Source organism: Penicillium diatomitis (genome assembly GCF_028827545.1).
Source record: "Penicillium diatomitis strain IBT 30728 chromosome Unknown utg000002l_segment0_segment0, whole genome shotgun sequence".
Classification (NCBI taxonomy): domain Eukaryota; kingdom Fungi; phylum Ascomycota; class Eurotiomycetes; order Eurotiales; family Aspergillaceae; genus Penicillium; species Penicillium diatomitis.
In genome coordinates this window covers 1,015,924-1,036,725 of record NW_026623174.1, presented here as the reverse complement: position 1 = coordinate 1,036,725, position 20,802 = coordinate 1,015,924, and the positions used below count along the sequence as shown (strand labels likewise).

The following is a 20,802-nucleotide window of genomic DNA, read 5'->3' as shown; positions in this document are numbered from 1 at the left end:
TTGCTGAGAAATGCAGGTCGACCATTCTACAGGTCCATTTTACGAGAAGATGAGCGGCGACATTGACACTGGAACTCGAAAATACCATGACCGGACAAAATGGTCGTGCTCAATCAGATCATTGGCTCGTTTTGAAGTGGCCGGGGTCACATCGAACGCATAAGCGCTTCTAATCTCATCATTTCAAGTATCGTCGACTAGAGGAGCCATACCGATTCTAGTTTCCTAGTCTACTCAGGGCTCCGTGGTGAAGGAATTAATGACAGTAGGAGCATGCACTTGTGTAACAGTAAAGATGGATGAAAGGCAAGTCTCAATTTCACATCGCGCATTCTCTGGGTATCGATCCACGAGTATCAACATCGCTGAGCTGATGGGAACTATACATCTCGCGGTCTTGGAGTATTTCCCTGCCATGGCCATGTTCATGCCCATACTGCGGCAAATGATCAGCTCGTTCCCGGCACGCGGCGGGTGTAAATCCATTGCCGACTTTCGCGGCAACGATACGCCATTTATCATGTTCATAGTCGCTGAGAGCACGCTGAAGTCGTGCGAGCTAAACAAGACAATCAGTATCGTTCGCCTCTAAGACTGAACCAGATCCGGTGCGTCAAGCACCAGACATACCATTTCGTCTGTCCAAACCACGTCTTTTGCCTTGAGCTTGGTGCAGTATCTGACCTGCAGGGTCCCGCTTGTTCGGCCCGGAAAGAAGTCGGCAATTTGCTTCCAGGTCAAATTCTTTTCCTCCTTCAAGTCTACCAACAGAGCATCCTCCTCCGGTGTAAACTTGAGCTTGGGACCTCGTGGGCGCGGGGCCGGCTCCGGCATTCCAGGCTGGCCGACCACGCTGGGAGGACCCCCGGATACTGTGACCAAGGAGTCATGGGCATTCAAAAGCTGGGCAGGGAGACGGTGGTGATGGTGCTGCTGTGGGACGGGAAGTGAAAACGCGGGTTGGTACGCGTGCGTTGTCGGTGGCAGCGAGGTCGAGATATCTTCGTGGCCCGGAAATAGAGTGCTCTCGGACTGATCGGTAATGGATGTGCCGTCGATGGAAAGTGACAGCAACGACCCTCTCGTAGCGAAGGGATGGTCCAACTGACGTCTTCCGTCTCCTTCGTCGTCTGAATCAGAGCGCTTCCGCTTATCAGTGCTTCGAAATGGACTATACTCATAGCCGTAGTGAAATGATGGACGTGGCATTTGATGCGCGTGCATGTATGGTGTTTGCGTATCTTGATAAGCATTGTTCTGGGATGCAGGATGGGGCAAGAGTGGTCCATGATGGGAGTGGTCGTAGATCGATTGGGCGTTATCGGGCTGAAAAGGAAGCCCGTTCAGCTTGGTTCTAGCATCGTAGGAAGCAAAACTCTGATCTGCAGGCTTTGCTTCGTGGGAGGTGTGGATTGCGAAGCCTCGGTATTGATCTGCCAGTGAAACGGACATGCATCGACCTTGCCAGGAGACGGCCCGGCGTATGAGTGTTTCACGACACAATGATGATAAGAAGGCCTATAAATGGTTCGTGCCCACAAAGGGACGAGGCAAGATTGAGTATCCTTGAATTTCACATAAGAACTGCGTGTTGAAATTCCCAGGTAGGGTGAGGGGAGACGGCGATTTAAACGTCAAGAGTTAGGCAGGGATGTATGTAGTCCAGTGGGATTTGGTCAGGAACGCGGTATCTTCCGAATGGAGAATAGGACACATAGACAGACGCACAGCAATGAGCTTGGAAGACATGATTCGAATCGGGCCCACCGGGAGTCTGATTCAGTGAGCAGTGAACGGACTCAGGGTGTATGAGACGGTCAAAGATATCATTTTACACGAATATTCTCATTTCACGCCTATCTGATCATGCAAAGTGCACTGTGAATGATACTCGGTAGCCGAGCAGGAGGAGCACGAGGGACCTACATCAGCAGGATCTTGTGCGACCAGGGTGTGGGTTGGCCAACAATTTGCATCAAATGGATCGAATAAGCTCTGAAATCTGTTTTCTTGTTGGAGCTGAAATGACACAGACTTGTCATGAAGGTTTTTCGTCCTAAATGACTCAATCTGCTGTTGGATGTTGCCGCGAAGCGATGAACCGATCTGTCATCAGAGTCACTCGCTCTCGCCGGAGTTGATGAACTTGGAGACTGCTTCTTTTCAACAAGCACTCATCAGCGCCGTGCCTACTGCCCAGAGGCCCGAGCATGCGAGAACTGGTTGATCATCGAGTCAAGCCAAATATAAAATTTCTCCCAGTGCGTTGTGGCTGAAACGAGCGAAAGGGCCGCAAACCCTTCAGAACCTCAAGTCTGCATCGGCTCCCTCTACACCCCGAAAAATGCCGAAAGGGGGAAAGAATCGCCCCGTCAGATTGATTCGGGGGGCAAAGCGGACCGTCCCCGACCAGGGTTTCATTCGGCGGCGCAAGCAACCCCTGCTCTCGAGTGACTCCGTGTTCAGGAGGGTGTAGTAGCAACGGGATTCTGGTCTATTCGACCAATAGTCTAGGCGTCAGATTAGCCATATAATCACCTCGTTGGACATCTCTGCGCCCTTGGGCGGGTCCGTCAAGACGCATTCACTCGTGGAGGACATGCAAATAACATCACAGACACGCATGGGCACGAGGAAAAGGGAAGTCAACAGCTGCAGACAGGGGTGCAAACAATAATGGTCGGATCAATCAGCAATGTAGATCCAGCTGCTTGATCTGCTTTGTCTCTAATCGTCAGCAGGAAGCATTCCTTTCCTCTTATTGGCGCTTCGCCACACATATAGGAGGGCGGCCATCATCACGAATATTGGCGCTCAAAACCGCAGAACAATGTGAGTCGAGGTACGGTCAAAGCGGCCCGTTCGTTGCTCATGCCTCATGGGCCTTCACGGCCAGAAACCAACCCATGCCCTCTGGCTTTCCAATCAAGGATTCCTCCGGTCTTCGCAAGGCAGACTGGTCAATTTGCCTAAAATAATGTAGAGTTTTCTCGAACGGGCGCTCGTATGGACTAGAAGCTGGGACTGGGAGTCATAATTTCCCAATATACGAGGAGACTCAATCTCCCCGTCTCTCCCCGTTTCACGCCATGGGCACGCACTGTCTCATGCCAACGAACCTAGCCCGTTAGATGGCCAACTCGTGGTCTACTCCGCGATCATCCGCGTCAGAGGGACCCTGGTCAACAATGTTGTTTGCCCTTCGAAAGCCTCGTCAATCAGCCCCAGTCATGAATTGACTGCTAAAGGTGAGCTGATTGGAACAACGCACTGCGTTTCCTGGCTCGTGGTAACTCCCAACGCATGTGCGCTCTGTTGCTTTCTGGCGGGCCGAGATTTAATCATGGACAAATGCCAATCACCAAATCCAGTTGAGGGAGTGATCAGCTGTCTTGGACTTTGAGCCGAACAATGATTTTCCGACGAACTCGTTGGAAACATGGAAAGGCATTGTGCAAGTGATGAGTTTCCAGAGGGACGTGTTGGGAGAAACCCGAGCCGTACTGTCGGGTATGTTGTCCTGTGATCAAAGTTGGACTAGCTTGAAGCATTCGAAAGCCATCCAGTCCGGGCACAAATTCATGTGCCAATACTCGTATGGTTGCATGGAAAATATCATCGCGACATCAATTCTGGCCAATGAACGCTCAATGCGAGAATTTCTTGAGGCATGAGGGCAAGTTGACAACATCCTGCGACTGACGAAAGCGAGCAGGGGTCGACAAGCCGCCTCTCGGTCAAAGATCGCAGGTACGCTGGAGAAGACAACCGGCGCTTTCTGCTTGGATGTGCTGCTATCTAGGTTGACAACAAACGATCGTCTTGCTGTCATGCTCTTCCACTAACATGTTTCCGGCCGCACTGACCAAGATCAGCAACTGGATCGCCTCGTGCGCGTGGAACGGCGCAAGGAATTGTTTCGAGAAGCCTTTCAATTCCAAAATTCATCAAAATTGAGCCTTGCTGCGAGAAAGGTTAAGTTTCCAACCTCGATGGAATTTGATATGTTGGATTGGCCATCTCAGCCCTGTCACTGCAATCCGTGGTCTCCGTTTGGAGAATTGACAGCCCAGGGGAGAATCCTTCCAGGTTTCGAATATCTATTGACACACGAGACACGGCAGTCCACGCGCGCAGGAGTATGCATCGATTCAGTGTAGGTAACGTGACAATCAGGATGCGTGTGCGTGGCAGCCGCGCCGGCAAAGATATCAAAGTCACATATTGGAAGGAAGACACATGACCAGATCATGTGAAGTTGAGCTGACCCAACAAATTCTGGTCGCACACTTGGCAACTCAAGCCAACCGACAAATTGTGTTTGACTACTGACTCAGATATAAGGTCTGATTATTTCATGACTTACTTCCAATGACTACCAAACTTCACCGTGTAGCTTGAGAGTGCAAGGAAGGTTGCAGAGTCATGGATCTTCGGAGGAGATTTGGTCAAGGTTCTCACTTTTGCCAATAAAGTACATGGGAAAGATTAAAGATATCATCATACATTGAAAGAGGGTGAAAAGAAATACATGGATAATACAAAATGAACGCTTCCAAACCCTAACACTCAATCAACTATGGCTTCTCTGCAACGCCAACCAAATTTCGCAGCGCACTATTCAAAATTGTCCGTCCGGTCCACCCAAATGTCCTCCAGTTCCGCAAAGTTCTGGAAATGGAGAGGGCGATGCTGGTCATCATAGAAGCGGAGCGGAGTGTCAATCTTAACATAGATAGGCCGTTTCTCAACACTGCCGAACGAACTGCCCATGAAACTGTAATTCCATAGATTGTCCTCGGGCACCAGGAAGTAACCACGGATGCGGTCGCTAAGCAGCAGCTGGCACTTCTCTCCCATACTGGTGGAGAAGCCTTGTGGCTGATCGGAGCTCATATCCTTGTTCTCAGCGCCCCACTTGTAACCTTCTGGAGTCAAGGCCCAAGCAGCCAACGACACTGAGCCAGGGGTAAATGACACAGTCATGGTCACGGTCTTCTTATCCCAGGAAGCATGAGAGTTCATGAGACGAGCGTGCTGCGTCACATCAGCCGCCGACATGTACGGCGGCTCATTTCCAGAAACAGTGTGAATCACGCCCAGCGGCTCCAGGCCATGCAGATAGTCATGTTGGGGTAGTTGGTGGGGTAATTGTACATCCCTTGTGTTGCCGACTTGAGGGACCATGACAATGGTGCGAATTTCCTTGACTTGGTCGTTATCAGGGGGCGAACTACCATAGATGTAGCCAGTCACCTGAACACGAAGATCGGCAATGGTAATGAACCGTTTCAAGATGTTCTTAGGCATGATGTATGTGTAGCCTTCTTCGCGGATGTCGTCAGACGAGACGTAGATGTTGTTCGAGCGAGTGCGCAAGTTGGACGTGGCGATGGCACGAGTTCGCCATTCCGTCTTCGATGCGAATGACTGTTGCTCATACTGGGAGGTTGTCGTGACGATGATGTCCTCACCACGCACATTTTGTGTCTTGGTCGTAACGGCAGTCAACTGCTTGGCTTCTTCCTGCTGCTTCTCGATCTCGGCTGCCTGCTGACGTTGCAAAGACGGCGCACTGATTTCCATACCCAAGATAATGTCACGAACTTCAGAGCTGGTCAAGCTTTGCACGTTGACATTGTTCTTCTTTCCATAGTCGTTCAAGATCAGGTCACGAAGCTGCACTTCGACCTTGATCCAATCCTCGTCAGACAAGGACGGCCAGATGTGGTGTTCCTGAGTGATCACAGTCTTATCGGGGCGAAGAATGATCTTGGCTTTATCAATATTGACATGGAGAGCACGGAGGATGAGGATCAGACGAGAGAAGGCTGTGTATGGGGAGATAGACTTGAGCCACTCGTCATACAGATTGAACAATACCATCTGGGGCTCTGTGGCCCGAAGGATCATATCGGCCAACTTCTCGACCTTCATAGCAGCTTGGAAGGGCAGTTGAAGTTCCGAGGCTCGAATGGAGATGTTGGGGAAGTCGAGCAGGTGAACCTCAAGAGGATCAAGTAGACCCTTGCGAGTCACAATTAGCTGCTTCGGCTGCTCTTCAACAGGCAGCGATCGAATCAGAGCAGCAACTTCTTCGGCAGTCTTCCATTTGGCCAACTGGCCGAGACGCTTCTGCCCAGCCCACACACTCGTGTGAATAATCTTCAAGAAGAGCTGACCAGTGCGCGGGTTGAAAATGAAGATAGCACCGTTGATAGGCTTCGTCGTCAGATTGCCTTCGAAGGTCTTATGGATTGTGACACGGTAGACGTTGGTGTCATCAATGAATAGCTGGATTTGGGGACTGAAGAGTTCGGAGTAATTTTGCGAGTTGAGGAATTCCTGGTTGCTTTCGGAAGCGTAAAGCTGCAGACCCTTGCGGATACGCTCACGAAGAACGTACAGGGCAGGATTTGCCTTCATAACCTTGGCCATGGCTTGTTGGATCAAGGTCTTTAGACCGGGGAAGTACTGGCCATAGGCAGACCACAGATTGTACGCAAGATCAATGCCAATCATCAATCCAGTAGCAGACGGGTAGATACTCATGCTATCGGTCGTGTAGTCGAGGTATTTGGCACGAACGTAGCGCTCAATATCGTGGGAGTCATAGTCACCATATCGAAGTTGCACATCAAGCCAGAATTTGTTTGTTGTGGTTGGCTCGTATACATCCTTGGTATCGAAGCACAAGGACGGGCGTGTAACATTCCACTTGTTTGTCGCAAATAGAAGGATGTCGGCACAGGAGCTGTTCATCTTGTAGGACTTACGGGGATGAATAGTCTCCTTTTGCACTGCCTCAATTCCCAGCTGCTCCAACTCTTGATCGAAGACCTGACAAAGATCCATGACTACAGATTCATGGATTTTCTGCCACAGATGGGCACGGAAGATCTGAATCAAGGAGATCTTCAAGGTGGGGATCTTGCCGTGCAAGAAGATACCAGTGAGATCGAGCTGGACTTGGAAACCGACGTAAACGTTGGCACGATTGATTGTAGGGGACCACCACAAAGTGAACCGACGGTTAGGAATCTGGTTCAGACCGGACCTTTGGGCGTTGGTCAATTTCTTGAATTTCATGCTCTGTAGAGATAGTTAGCTTATTTGACCCCGATCAATTGTACCACCCGGGCGAGAAGAAAGAAAAGCCTCGAAGAAAAGTAAGAGAGAAAAGAGTGTGGGAGATTTCGACTGACCTCTTCAAATCCAGAGTTGTGAAGGACAAGGTAATCGTGGCGCATGTACAGTTGGTCCTTGTCAACTCGGAAACCGGCCCATTCAGTCGTCTGCGACTCCAAGCTAATGTCGTTGATCACAAAGTCATGCACTTGTGGCTGACCTGTGCTTTCTTGATTGGGATACTTGAACTCAGGAGAGCGGAAGGCTCGGTACCGTCCACGTTCCTCGGGCGAAAGCGCGGCGAACTCCTCAGCGGTCATCTCAACAGTGTCGTATCGCTCAGCGGCCTTCACGCTGGCCGAGTCTTTGACACTTTCCGCAGCTTCAGATGTCTCGCGGTGCAACACCAGAATGTGATTCGGAGTGACGACCAGGTCTTCCATCGAGGCGTCAAGCTTGATGCGGTACAACCGATCCTCGCCACTCACGATGTTGAAGGCAGTGCGAGGCTGGCCATCGGGCCCAAGCAGCTTATCCCCTTCTTTGACGTCCTCAACACGAATTTCAGAGCCATCGAAACGCAGAAGTCGAGTACCCTTTGCAAGACATGCTCTCTCCCAGAAGAGACCCTCCCATGACGGGAAAGCGGTTGCCTTGAAAAGCGTGTGTTCAAGAATTGTCTCCACACCACCCAGGGCTTGAATGACGTCGGTTCTGTAAGCGTTCAAATTCCAAAGTTTGCCGTCGTGTCGCTGACTTGTCCACCAGAAGGGGTTGCTCTTCATCAACTGATATTGCTTGAATTCAGCCCGGAGTCGGAAGCCCTTATCGAAGCTGAGGGTACTGCGATCTTTCTGGAACAGGGTGTTTATACGGGGTAGACCACGATCCCAGCTGTCCTCGAGATCTTCAAGCGTCAAGCGGCGATTCTGCTGCTGGGCCTCCAGACGCTTCTGCGAATACTCCATCCACACGCGCTGGGAATCAATGAACTCCGCCTCCCAGGGGATGATATACCGGAAGATGTTGGGAATCAATGTCTCTTCATCGTGAGACATACCAGCGCGGAAGTGAGTAATTCCAGTGTCAGTCTGCTTCGACCAGCGTTTATCGCTCGTGGGAATAAGAATGTGAGATCCAGAGATCATACCCAATCCTCCGAGTTCCTTTGGCGTATAGAAGACGGCAGGCGGGAAACGCGAAGGCATTTTCGAATTGAGGCCTATCTTCACACGAGTCTGAATCTTCGTCTCGCACTTCACAATCGTGTCCAGGAGATTTACGGTCGAAACAGCAGCCTCGCGGTAGTAGGTGAACAACGCGATTAACGCTGTGTTCCACTTGTTCGCAATCTTCGTGAAGGTAGTCGATCCCGAAGACATCAGAATCTGGCGAATGCGGTTGTTGAATTTCTGAATGTCTTCTTCGGTGACCTGAAGGAAGGCGTGGGCGGTGCGTTCCTTAGTCGAGCTGTCCACAAGGGACCAGACGCTATCCTTGACCGAGAACTCTTCATTTTGATTGCGGATCTTAGGAAGAATTCGCACTTCAAATCCATTCATGGAGAAGAGCAGATTGGGGTTGTCCTTGCTATAAACGCTGGCAAAGGTGTCATCCCAATCAATGGTAGTGATCGAACGTGGAAGACGATTCTTGAGATCCCAGAAAACAGCACGACCAAGATTGACATCGTGACGCATCAAGCGCATGCGACAGTCACGCGGCCAGCATTTCTTATTCTTATATCCGATGACGTTTTCAAAGTTGGGATCGGGATTCTCAGTGAGGAATCTTTGGATGAGGTCGCGGGACTCATCTGCTTGGAATCGGAAGAAGACCCAAATCTTATCAACATAACGGGTGTAGAGACGGATAGGGTGACGAGTCTCGGTGGCTTTATCGCGGAACTGCAAAAAGTCGTTGGGGCTCTGAGGGGGTCCCGCCATTTCGCTGGCTCGCTGAAGGCCAAGAAGCAAGAGATCAATCATCAGTCCATAGTATTGGAATACGAACCCAGAGAACTGGAGGCCACGGATAAGGCCATAGCTGTTGGTGTGGTTCATATCTTTGTAACTGAGCTGCACATTGTTCTTCGAAGTGATGTAATCCGCAAGGTTGTGATCCATGATGAGGCGAAGCATGCGGTTGAGAAGGGTGAGATCAATCTTCTCGTAGACCTTTGATAGCTCGGTCTCAATCATCACGTTCGTCTCGCCATCTGCTGTCTCCCACACATTGGACAAGTTGTTGATTCCTTGCGTCCACTTGTATGTCAAAAGAGGAGGAACCTCAGAGTCTGATGGCTTGATCCAGGCTGGGAAGAGGTGGCGCTGCTCAGCCTGATACCAGAGGTACTGGTCCAGGTACGCATCGGTGATCTTCTCAATTGGCTCAATATCGTACACAGGGTTGATATTGTTGTAATTGTCGTTCATGTCAATACCGACCTCCTTAAACGCACGCTGTGTGAGAAGGAATCGCTTGATCCTCGCAAGCGTTGTTCCTGGAGAGTCATAAGCTTGCTCAATGAGGGCAAGTTCCTCACGCTGGCTTTGATTCAATCGACCCTTGACAGAGTAAGATTCGCGAAGGCGCTCAAGTGCAAGGATGAGAATCTTGGTATCATGCTTATATGAGACACTAGGGAAGGGAATTGGCGAAAACTTGCGGGACTCGAGCCAGTGAACCATTGTGGTGTAGATGGCAACAGCCTCCTCGGAGGATACATAAGGACCGTCTTTCAGGTAATTATGCTGGCGCTCTTGCTCTGACTTTAGCCAAAGACGAGTCAAGCGTCCGAGATTCTTCTTGGCAACTGTCTTGTCAACAGTCGCACCGCGGCGAATTCGCTCTCGGTTGTAATGGGCGACAGAAATCCACCAATCAGCCTTGCTCTTCACATATCGCAGGATAATGTTCTCGATAGGAGCAGGAAGACCGGGAACCTTCCAAGGTATGTTACTCTTCCAGCATCTCCAAGCTTCAGACAAATGCTGCAACACAACATTGACCTTGTTCTGCTTGATTCCTTCGGGCATCATATCCATCAAGTCAGCCATAACGGATGCACGCAGTTCAAGATCAAAGTGGGACTCGACTCGCTGCTTGGTAACTGTTTTCGCAACACCTTTGCTGTGACGACCCTCGAACTGACGAGAAAGCAAGTTTCCAAGCCATCTCTCCAGTAGAGGAATAATTCCGCGCATGAAGAACAGCCACACGCGCCATGCAGGAGCCCAGAAACCGCAGCCCGGGCCTTTGCCCACTGGTCCTGAATTGAAGCGATAATAGATCAAGTGCTTCAAGTCCTTGCAAGAGCGAATTTGATGCATCAACTTGTACTTGTACCGATACATGCCGGTAAGTTGACCCACGTGGTTGAAGGCATACAAGATACCATCAGCCAGCTGGAAGGCATCAATATTACCAAGTCGATACTGAACCTGAGCATCGACGATCAATTTGGTCAACCTGAGAATTTCACGCATCAAATGGAATGCATTGCCGAAGCGCGACTTCTTGCGCTCTTTAGTGGTCAAGGTCTTGACGGGCTTCAAATTGAAGTTGTAGTCAAGGTGCAGGTAGGTCAGGTTCTTGCGGTGGATCAACAGATTCAACATGTTGAAACCTTGTCGGCAGACTTGCAGACCAGCCTCAACCCAGTCAATCGTGGTCTGCTGGAAGAATTTTGTTGTCTTCAGGGTCTTGAGAAGATTCTGTTTGCTCTGAGGCTTAGGCTTATTTTTGTGCAATTCATTCAAAACATAAGTTTTCAGCAACTTCTGGTAAGAAACGCGCACTTTGACAGGCTGACCCTGTGGGCAGTGCTCCAAGTACCACTGTTTGACCAAGGGTACATCTTGTGCGCGAACCATCTTGCCAGATCGCTTGTCGAAGGGATGAGGAGCCCACCACAAAGCAATTGCCGAAGCAGTGTCAGGGGTGTATAAATCTTCATCATCGAAGAAAGGCTCTACCTCGTCTGGAAGCTCGAATTCATCCTCGTTATTGCCAATGCCGAAAATCTCATCCTCATGACTGATTGTGATGTTCTTGGGAGCGACAGAGCGGGAGGAGATAGGGTTGATGACCGGGTCGAAATAGAACGCAGGGAGGTTCGGATCTTCGGTACGGACGTAGACCACTTGAGGATGGGAGTACCAAGCGACTTTGACGCTGCGAGGGAGAGTGTTGTATAGGAAGGGGAAGGTCACGCGATACTCGGTTCGGATAGGAGCGCGGAAAATGATGCGGTCGATGGCGTTGAATTCGCTGAAGTCTTCATCGTTCGGGTCGATGTCTTTGTACAAAGGCTCGAAACGCGGACCGCCGGGAATAGCCACGTTCAACGCTTTGGCTGTGAAGAAGCTGTTCAAATCGAACATGTGGAAGTAATTTTGATCCACGACGTCGCTGAGCAGCTGGTGGCTCAGACGGTGGAGAGTAGCCATCTGCGACAGGGAGAGATTCCAAGTTTTGTAGCTTGGTCCGTTGACATGAGGTGTGTCGAGGAGAGGTCGATGATCGTAAAACCATTCGTAGACAGCACCATCTTCATCCTCATCCAACTCCATTTGAATCGGCTCTAGAGGCTCAACGTCTTCAATGTTTTCCGACCACGAGAGTGGAGGCTCCTCGTCGTCGAATGGAGGGAAGCGCATCCGCTTGAAGTGGCGTCGATCACTTTTCTCGCGACGCATGCACATCCACATTGTAGCCCACTGGGCGTGAAACACGGGCTCAATGACGCGTGGCGTTTCATTGACAATTGTTAAGCATCCGTTGACATGATAGAGAACCTTCACTTCACGAGCCGACTCCCAAGGCATCGGCATATTCTCTAGGAGCTTGAGGACCGCGTGTGGCATAAACTTCAAGGCGCCAAGGTAACTGCGCTTCTCGTTGGTGTATTTTCTTTGCGACACATCACCAATGTCTTTGACGATCTTCCGCAGATGCTCTGGCGGCATGTCTGCCTTCTGTGTCTCGACAAATCCAGCCTTCCGCTTCTCGCCGAAGCGTTTGCGCTGCGTGCGCAACCACTCATGCTTCTTCTGAGCGAACTTCGCGACGTTTGGATCGGCTGGTGGCTGATATCCCGGAGGCGGCGGTGCCATCGTCATCGAAGGAGGAGCTGCACCCCATCCTGGAGGAGGTGGAGGAGGCAAAGATGCCATCGTGTTGGTGGTTGATGGGGGAGTAAACCCACCCTCCCTTAGATGTGAGTTGAGCTCAAAGTCGCGTCCAGATCACGTGAATAACCATCGACTTTGGACACAATACTGGAGGACCGAAACTGACAGCGTCCTTGCGAATAAGTCTCAATAGCTCTGCCGATGTCAAGAGATGGAGTAAAGTACCCACGACTAATGACACTTCTCGCAATGAAGTCTTGCTCCTTTGCTTGAAGTTTCAGGTGGCGGCAGTCCAGATGGCGCTATTCCAAAAGCGGACTAGTGCGGACTCGCCAAATGTGCGCTAGAGCCAAACCCACACAAATCCGTCCGTCTAGACATTTTATCGTCTACAACCCGACGAACGACAACCGCCGCCCTTGACCACCGCAGAGGTTCAAAGACGCCAAAATGCCTAACAACAGACTGCAATACGTGAGTGAAAACGACGACACAGAATTCGATTGAATCGCGCATATTGACTGGTTTCCGCTCTGCAGCGCCGCCGGAACCCGTACGTTACCTCGAAAATTCTTACTTTTCGCACAATGCCCTCATCCCGCCCGCAACGATCAACTCCATGCCTTCACTGGGCATTCTGCGCACCATCCGTCGACCTTGGGGACATTCTATTGACGAAATTACGCTTGACAGGTACAACACGCGGTCCAACAAGGTTCGCATCATCAAGACCCCTGGTGGTGAGCTCCGGTACCTTCACCTGAAGAAGAAGGGTACTGCTCCCAAGTGCGGTGACTGTGGCATCAAGCTCCCCGGTGTGAGTGCTTCCTGAGTTCTACGTCTGGTACGGGCGTTTGCACAGTATTGCGAGTGATGGGTGTGATGAGCGAAGGGACTCTGGAACGACTTCGCGCGCATCGGTGGCGCTTGAAAAACGGGGAGATGAAAAAATCGTTGTCCTGCACACAATGGACACGAATCCCGCGTTCCTGAGAGTCATTCCCATAACTCGCACTACTGCTCTCGCCTGTGTGGATTTTTCCCCCCATTTAAAGCGAACTTTTCAAATTGACCATGTTCAACCTCTAGGTCCCCGCCCTCCGTCCCCGCGAGTACGCTCAGATCTCCCGCCCCAAGAAGAACGTCAGCCGTGCCTACGGTGGTTCCCGCTGCGCTGGCTGCGTCAAGGACCGCATTGTCCGCGCCTTCCTGATCGAGGAGCAGAAGATCGTCAAGAAGGTCCTCAAGGAGTCCCAGGAGAAGGCTGCTGGCAAGCGCTAAGCAATGTCTGTTTTCGTCGGTGTTGGTCTTTTGAGGAGCGAACGATATGGAAAAATGAGATGGTTCTTATAGAATCTAAAAAAGGATCAACAGGAACCGCTAGCGCTCGAGCTCACCCTGAAATGAGCCGAGTCTAAGCCAATGAAACCCAACCTTCTTACTTCCTTCATGATACTTGCACGAAATGTTTCCAACCACTCTCGTCCCATGTCTTGCGCTGCGACTCGTCCGGCATTATACCACAACTTCTCGCTATCCAGGTTTTCAGTCTCCATAATGTCCAGGCGCCGTTGGATTCAGTCGCTCAGCCCGTATGCGACTTGTCTGCCACGTACAGTCGGACATGGTCGCCGATTGACTGGAACTGGCTCGTAGTCGAACGTAGGCATTTTCAGCGTCTGTAAATAATTTGTCGAGCCCCAGCAGATACCCCAAGCTCAACGCCTTGCATTCCGGAAAATGGGCAATACTTCATTCTCCAGGCCTGGAACAAATATCATCGACCGGACGAGGGCAAGCATTTGGAGGTCATTCCATCAATATCCGACCCTCTCTCTATCGCCATCGGACGGCTTTGACTCGGTGCTGCAGCCGCTGCTTTCGATGCCCTACCAATCTCTTTGACCCTGAACAATCTCAACGCTGCGTGTCTAGGGAACATGTTCCAACGCCCCCTATTGCAATGAATGTCTGTGTACTTGTGTAGTGTGTACTGTAGTTGACCATCACGTCACACCGCAACACGTGGGACTACGGAAAAGCCATGATTCTATTTTGAGTTTGAAATGACCAGATGCAACTACTCGACACCTGGGACGAGTTGCCCATCGACCAGCGGTTCTAAAGCTATGCCTGACTGACCGCTATTATCTGTGGTCGAGATTCAAATTTCGGGGCGTGGAGTCCAGAACTTGACTCGGGAGAGTCGTGAAACTCCCCAGTGGAATCGTATACCATTACAATGGAACGGGCGCATCGACTCGCCTTGACTTCCGACAGGGGTTGCAGATTATGTGCACTTCATCAATTTGCCTTTGGAGACCCTTCAGCTTCCTCAGATGGCGTGAGTCCGGAGCCAACCCGGCGGCCAAGTAACCTTCGACCCGCCGAGTGAACTTGGGCCTATCTTGAATACGGACTCCAGGCTTGTAGGTCAGTACGTACCTAAGGCTTGCCACATATCAGGAACCTGCATCAATCGAATACTCGACTAGGCGGATGTGCAGCTTGAAAGTCATCTCAACATTTGTCTTCAGAATTGTCTGTGGCACTAAGTCAACTTGGGACCACTTCAAACTGCAACCCAGGCTTGTTCATCCATTCCATGGGCTGGTTTGAAAGTTCCCTTCCCCTTACTGACGTCGCGGCTTGGTATAGTACAAGCAGTGGACTAGACTAGCTGACTTTCCAGCTCTGGCGGGTATTAGGTTCAAAGTACGTTATCTCTTGGACAAGATCCATGATGGTAGTGGGGGAAGCGCGATCCGATCATACTAGACCGTGATCGTGACTCTCCCGGGGATATTTCACAGTCGGTGAAATATATACTTTGAACAACGGGAGAGGCCCGGGCGATTTTGTCCCAGTCTGCCCGATGTTCCAGTGGAGGCATATCTGAATCTAAGATCAGGTTTCCATCTCCTCCCAGGTATGCCCGTCTCTTCTCATTTGCCTGGACCCCCTGAAAAGTGAAAACAATACACATAATGCCCACTATCTCTGGGATAGGCTAGACAATGCCCTAGGCCGACACTGTCATGGGAAATAGCCGGGTCTATTCACCAAACAAGCCAAAAGACTAGAATCGCGTTACGGCTTGCGGCTTGACGGCTGGCTACGGCTCCGCGTAGCCACCAAGCGCGCAATCCGCCATAACCATCCCGTAGCTAAGATCAATAGTTCAATACAAGGTACCAGATCTAGTCAGATAGAGCCGGAGACGCGTGGGACGACGGCTTAGGTTAAGAGGTAGCTTCGTGTTTTATTTTTAATCTGCTATGACTTCAGACCTACTACTCTGATTAAAAGGGGAACTAGTAGATAAACTTGCAAAAGGCGATCATCAAGGATGTATCAAACAGAAAGAAAAGCCGGCTCTACTCGCGGCTAAGGCCAGAAAGACCGTCAAAAGCATCAAGATCGAGGCGCTGATTCCTACACGAAGGGGGGACTATTGATTCAGGAGGCTCTGAATCTGTTGGGCGCAAGAAATTAGCCAGAGAGGGTGGAAGGTAGATGCAGCCGCATGATCAGCGGGCAGGAACGCCGACCACGCACGCACCAAGGGGTCCGCACTCCGCAGAGGTGTAGTGGCTGTAGGGAGGTTGGCCGTAGGGTTAATCGATGTCCCCATCGTCAAATGTACACCATTCGAGATTTTGGTTGCGCAAATTGAATTCAAAGTTGATGCGTTGATGTGGCTGGCTCATCCCGTTGGGCGGCTCACGGGATCGGGGATCACCGTATCACGTTACCAGAAGGAACAAATCCCCGTGCGGCTGGTGGGGATTCCAAGCGTCACCGAGTCGCGGCCGATGCATCTTCGTCAGCAGGGCTATCATTGAGACATATTTGCGTCAGAATCATGATAACCAAGCATACGCATCATGTGCGAGATACCTCAGCTATATGGAGGTAGGTCTGCCTTGAACATTCAAGCACCAACCTCCACGACAAAAGCGGTGGACCATGAAAGCGGTGGGTTTTTTCCAGGTCGCAGGTAGGAACCGTAGGATCTACTGCCTCTTGTCAAAATGGATGTCCTTCAGCTACCATGTACACTTGTACAATGTGAAGTGTACAGTTCTACGGCTACGCGCTAGCCTCTCGGAAAGGCCAACAAGCTTGAATCAATGCCTATTGCCTAGTGCCGAGCTCGACAAGTGCCGCTCGGGCCTGGACAAGGTACGTTTGCACGATAACCCGTTGACTTCCAACACTGCGGCAATGGCGGGTGGGTGATGATTCCCTTTCCAATATCCAGCCAATCCCCGAGGTTCTCGGGTACGCGCACTTCCTCTCATCAAGGGCGCTAAACTTGAAGAGTAAACTACACGGCAATAGAGGATGGAGGTCCAAGATCAACATCCGTCAGTGCAAGGGCCAGTGAGGTCGATTTGTCACTTGTCGATGGGCCAAGTCGAGAATTCACCTCAGCTCTTTAGAGTCTTGATCTAGGTACCACGCTTTCGGGAGACATTTCGTGTCTTTTGCGAGCACATCGAAGTACCTCACTGGTGGAGTAATTCAAGAGTGACAGGTTTGGAACCCTGTCCATGCAGAAGATGCTGCACCGCTACCCACCTGAAGGTGAGTATATCGATGATCGGGGGGATATCGGGTAGAAAGCACCAACCCTGATGTCTGAGCAAGCGCCGGGGTGTCCCGACAGGATGGAAGCGACCCAGAGAGCTGCTCTTGCGCAATTTCGTAGTCAATGCATGGAGGATAGAGTTCTTAGATCAGAATGTGTAGCACATGCTACAGGACTGGTGATTTACCCGGAAAACCAGGGAACCAGATGAATGCTCGGACGGTGACTGCCATTCATCATCACTGACCATGACTTTATCCATGAGCTTGATACACGACGGGTTGAGGATGGATAGAATGAGGTAATCGAGGGGGACCGGATGACCTGAAAGACCCGGGAATCATTGCGCGAGCTGACATCAACCTTTAGACCAGCCACATCAACACTCTAGTGTGTTCAACGGCGCGAACGGCGGGGCTGTGATCTTGGATCAGTCACCAGGGGCAGCCGTCGAGACAATCCTATTCTGCCTCAGCCTCGGCCCAGCATATCCAGATAGGGTAAATTGGAGCTCCTCACACTGGAAAAAGAAGATCATAAGCTTCACCTCTCCTTGGAAGGATTGTTAATTTGATCTCCATCCGACCTCGCTTACAAAGCAGGAAATGGAGCCGGAAGCAGCTCTACAACTATATAAGCATTATTCCACGGTACAACTCCGATAATTGTCCGGGGTAAAAGTGAGTTTGGATCCTCAATACTTGAGAAATACCCGCTAAGATCACCTGCCAACTCACACGTACATTGTTGTTGCGACCACTTGGACAGGGGGCGTGCGCCAAGGCCCATGTTGTTCGACCACGTTCATGGCAATTCCCTTGACACCAATCAGTGGCATTCCGAGCTATTGCTGTGCATCACAGAAGACGACCTAGGCATGTAAGTCCGGGCTATAACTTAGCCCACTATTCCACCATGTGTGATCTACGTGGCAAGAGAAGACAGCGCCACGAAGGGTGATCAATCTCGGGATCATCTCATCGGCAATTAATCCACACGTTCAGACCCTGAACGCGTTCAGACGTAGACAGACGAAGCGATGCTCGGTGTTGCCGATGCAGATTGGCTAGATCGTCTCCGCTTGACTCGCGATCATTTTCGAATGGCGTGTCGGCACGAAGAGGTTGAGATGATGTATAACCCTCAAAGGCCCTCGGCATACGTCGTAGAAGGTCTAGATAAAAGGAAACAATATGCGATTGGCAGAAACATCACGTATCGTCGAATACATCGCTGGATTCACACAGATGCATGCACTGTCGAGTGCGAAATGCGACGCACACTGCACCGGTACCCTGCAGTGACCGGAGAGACTGTAGATGTGTAGTCAGTCGGGAGAGAGCTCACAAAAGTGCAGCGCAGGAGGCCTCTATCAGTCCCAGCTTCTACTCTCATTGGCCAGGGGGTTCCGGAAATATATTCCGGGCATATGTGAGCGAATCACGAAGCATGTTTCAGTCGACCCATCTTTGGGCTAAGACCGCGGGGCGAGTCATCCTGTCGTGTGCACGCCATCCTGGTCTGGTTCGACTATACTAAGTAACTGACTGAGAACTTCTCCCGCTGTCACTGTCACTCTCGGCGCTTCCATGTCTTTTGGTAGTAGCACCGTATTTGAGACTTGGCATAGGAAAAGGCCCTATATTTTGTACTCGCGTTTTGGTCCATTAGCCCAATCGGCAGTCGATCTTGGCGACTTCGAGCGTGTGCTGAGCACCAGGCAAATATTAGGTTGCTGCTGGATCATCAGCTACACAAGGCTTATGACGTGAGTTAATATCGTATTTCTTTAAAGTCGATGATTTTTCTACTTGAGATATATGTGGTGATAACTCGAGTGTGACTGTGGTGCAACACCTACTAATTATCCTATTTAAACCAGACAACCTTGCACTGACTCCGACCTATCGATAGCGTATTATGCTGTCCCCGTAGACCTACTGTACTTCGAATGCAGCAGCGGGATTTGAAGTGCAGTCGAAAAGACAGCGTGCTCGTGAATCATCCGCCAAGAGAATTTGAGTTGCCGCTTCTTCGCAGCAGACCGCCATCATCCAGGGCTACCCATTTGCCTTTCTGCCCAGCGAACCGCAGTTCCCAGTGCGCTGATTCGGTAGGAAAACCAACCGACCGCAGGGGTAAGGTTTATGCGCTTATTCAGATGGGGAGTGCAATAGTGCATCACCCTTGGGCGGTCGGGCACATCACAGCCCACGCCGGCTATTGGACTATTGAAACTAGCGTCTGCATCATGCATGTGTATGAGGACCTATATCAAAGAAAGATAGAACAAAGCTGACGGATAAACTTTCCAGGTGGACTAGCGTACGGCGGGTGAGCTGGATCATCTGACAGCCACAAGCGCGAGACGGCAACTTGCTTTTCTCACTACCTGTGAGCCATGCGAGAGTCCAGGCAAGAAGTAGACTGCGCGAGCGTGCGTCAAAAAAGCAAAGTCATCCTTCCATGAGTCGATGGAGAAGGAATTGATAGATCAAGAAGATGGACGCGAAGAGAGGGGGGAGGGAAGGTTGCCTTTGGTCGAGGGAACCACATTTTGTGACGAATTTTCAATAATTCCGATGAGATCTTCGGAGATTCGGGTATAAGGTTAAGCATCGTTGATATGGATCCCCGGCCATCTTCCCGTGCTCGTGCAACGGTACTGAACTTCCACTCGTTGCATCCAGAGATCAAGAGCAGTTCAACCATTTGCAACTCCAAAGCATCTACACCGGCACGAAAAGCTAGACATGACCGTCTCCTTGTTGTAGTCGCTGCCACGCCGGCAAGTTGGGTCGACTTTGACTACGCAGTTACGCTCGCAGGAGAACCACTACCACTAAATCACCCGTACCACACTACCTACTAGGCTACTACTACCCAGACTGTCACTGGTCAAATGTCCGCGCTTCGACCGCCGATCCTCCTTATGACCCGGATCTTTGCTACGCAATTGGGTTAATGAATGTTCTGATGCGCAGAATGGAAAAGATCAAAAAGAAAAAGGTATGAGAATCAGGCTTGTGCTTCAGCTCACTTGCTGATCCGCCAGATTTACCCTAAATTACGTCTCCAAAGTGGAAAATCTAGACGAGCTCCTTTGGGAGAAGATCTTCTATCAAGACTGCAGTTGGAAAACCATTCCTACCGGCCCGTTAGACGTATATCTGACTGGCTTTACGCTAATCATGTACGGACAGCACGCTCAAGCACGGGTGACCCCACGACATCACTCCGTAGACCGTCTTTGGCCGAGCCACTCCGTGAACTTTGTCCCATAGTCATGGTCTTTGCGTCTCTCCAGGCGGGGTAAAACCAGGAGAGAGAGGTGAAAGAAAAAACAAAGTATCGTGCACTATGCGCTTGATGCTCACTGCGGAAGGTTATCATCGACTGGGTCTGTAGTCTGTGGTATGTAGTCTGTGGTATGTAGTCTGTAGTCTGTAGTCTGTGGTCTGTAGTCTGTAGTCTGCAGTCTGTAGTCTGTAGTCTGTACAACATCAGGGACTTGGCTGCGCCTAGAATTGTCGATCACGATCCCTCTCCCTTGATTCTTGGCACTTGGTTGATTTATAATCCATAAAAAGACCTCCAACGGTGACGAGCCCAATCGTGGTCTGAGCCAGGGAGATCGCACGAACTTACTATTTGGGAATCACCGAGCACCCGTGCTTCTTTTGACCTAGTCGAGCTGTCATCGTCGGGGGATCTCCCTTCAAATCGTCATGATTATGCACTCGAACGCTAGACATAGATAGCCCCGGACGACTTCTTCCATTTCAAAGACGAGGCATACAATCGCAGGTCCTTTATCTTTGAGGATGTTTCCGATCGATTGCGACTTGACAATCTAGGCTGTATGATATTGCTGATTGTCTGATCTCCACTTGTCCTGGCCAGAAGGGCGTTTTTACTTACCTTACTTGTATCCGGAGTCCGGAC

General features: G+C 50.6%; 3 protein-coding genes across 3 annotated transcripts; 1 reads left to right on the top strand and 2 right to left on the bottom strand.

Moving 5' to 3' along the window:
* Window positions 1-319: 319 nt before the first annotated feature.
* On the bottom strand, window positions 320-1,452 carry N7539_001493 (SANT/Myb-like DNA-binding domain-containing protein; the record flags this gene model as incomplete). The annotated part of the gene is made up of 2 exons (XM_056931096.1): window positions 320-559; window positions 631-1,452. 2 exons carry the CDS (start codon window positions 1,450-1,452, stop codon window positions 320-322), a joined length of 1,062 nt encoding a protein of 353 aa, XP_056793127.1.
* A 3,165-nt stretch (window positions 1,453-4,617) lies between these two features.
* Window positions 4,618-12,305, bottom strand: prp8 (U4/U6-U5 snRNP complex subunit PRP8; the record flags this gene model as incomplete). Its single annotated transcript, XM_056931095.1, has 2 exons — window positions 4,618-7,092; window positions 7,206-12,305. 2 exons carry the CDS (start codon window positions 12,303-12,305, stop codon window positions 4,618-4,620), a joined length of 7,575 nt encoding a protein of 2,524 aa, XP_056793126.1.
* Window positions 12,306-12,713: 408 nt separating this feature from the next.
* N7539_001491 (60S ribosomal protein eL34) lies at window positions 12,714-13,544 on the top strand (the record flags this gene model as incomplete). Its single annotated transcript, XM_056931094.1, has 4 exons — window positions 12,714-12,737; window positions 12,803-12,816; window positions 12,957-13,080; window positions 13,353-13,544. 4 exons carry the CDS (start codon window positions 12,714-12,716, stop codon window positions 13,542-13,544), a joined length of 354 nt encoding a protein of 117 aa, XP_056793125.1.
* Window positions 13,545-20,802: the final 7,258 nt, after the last annotated feature.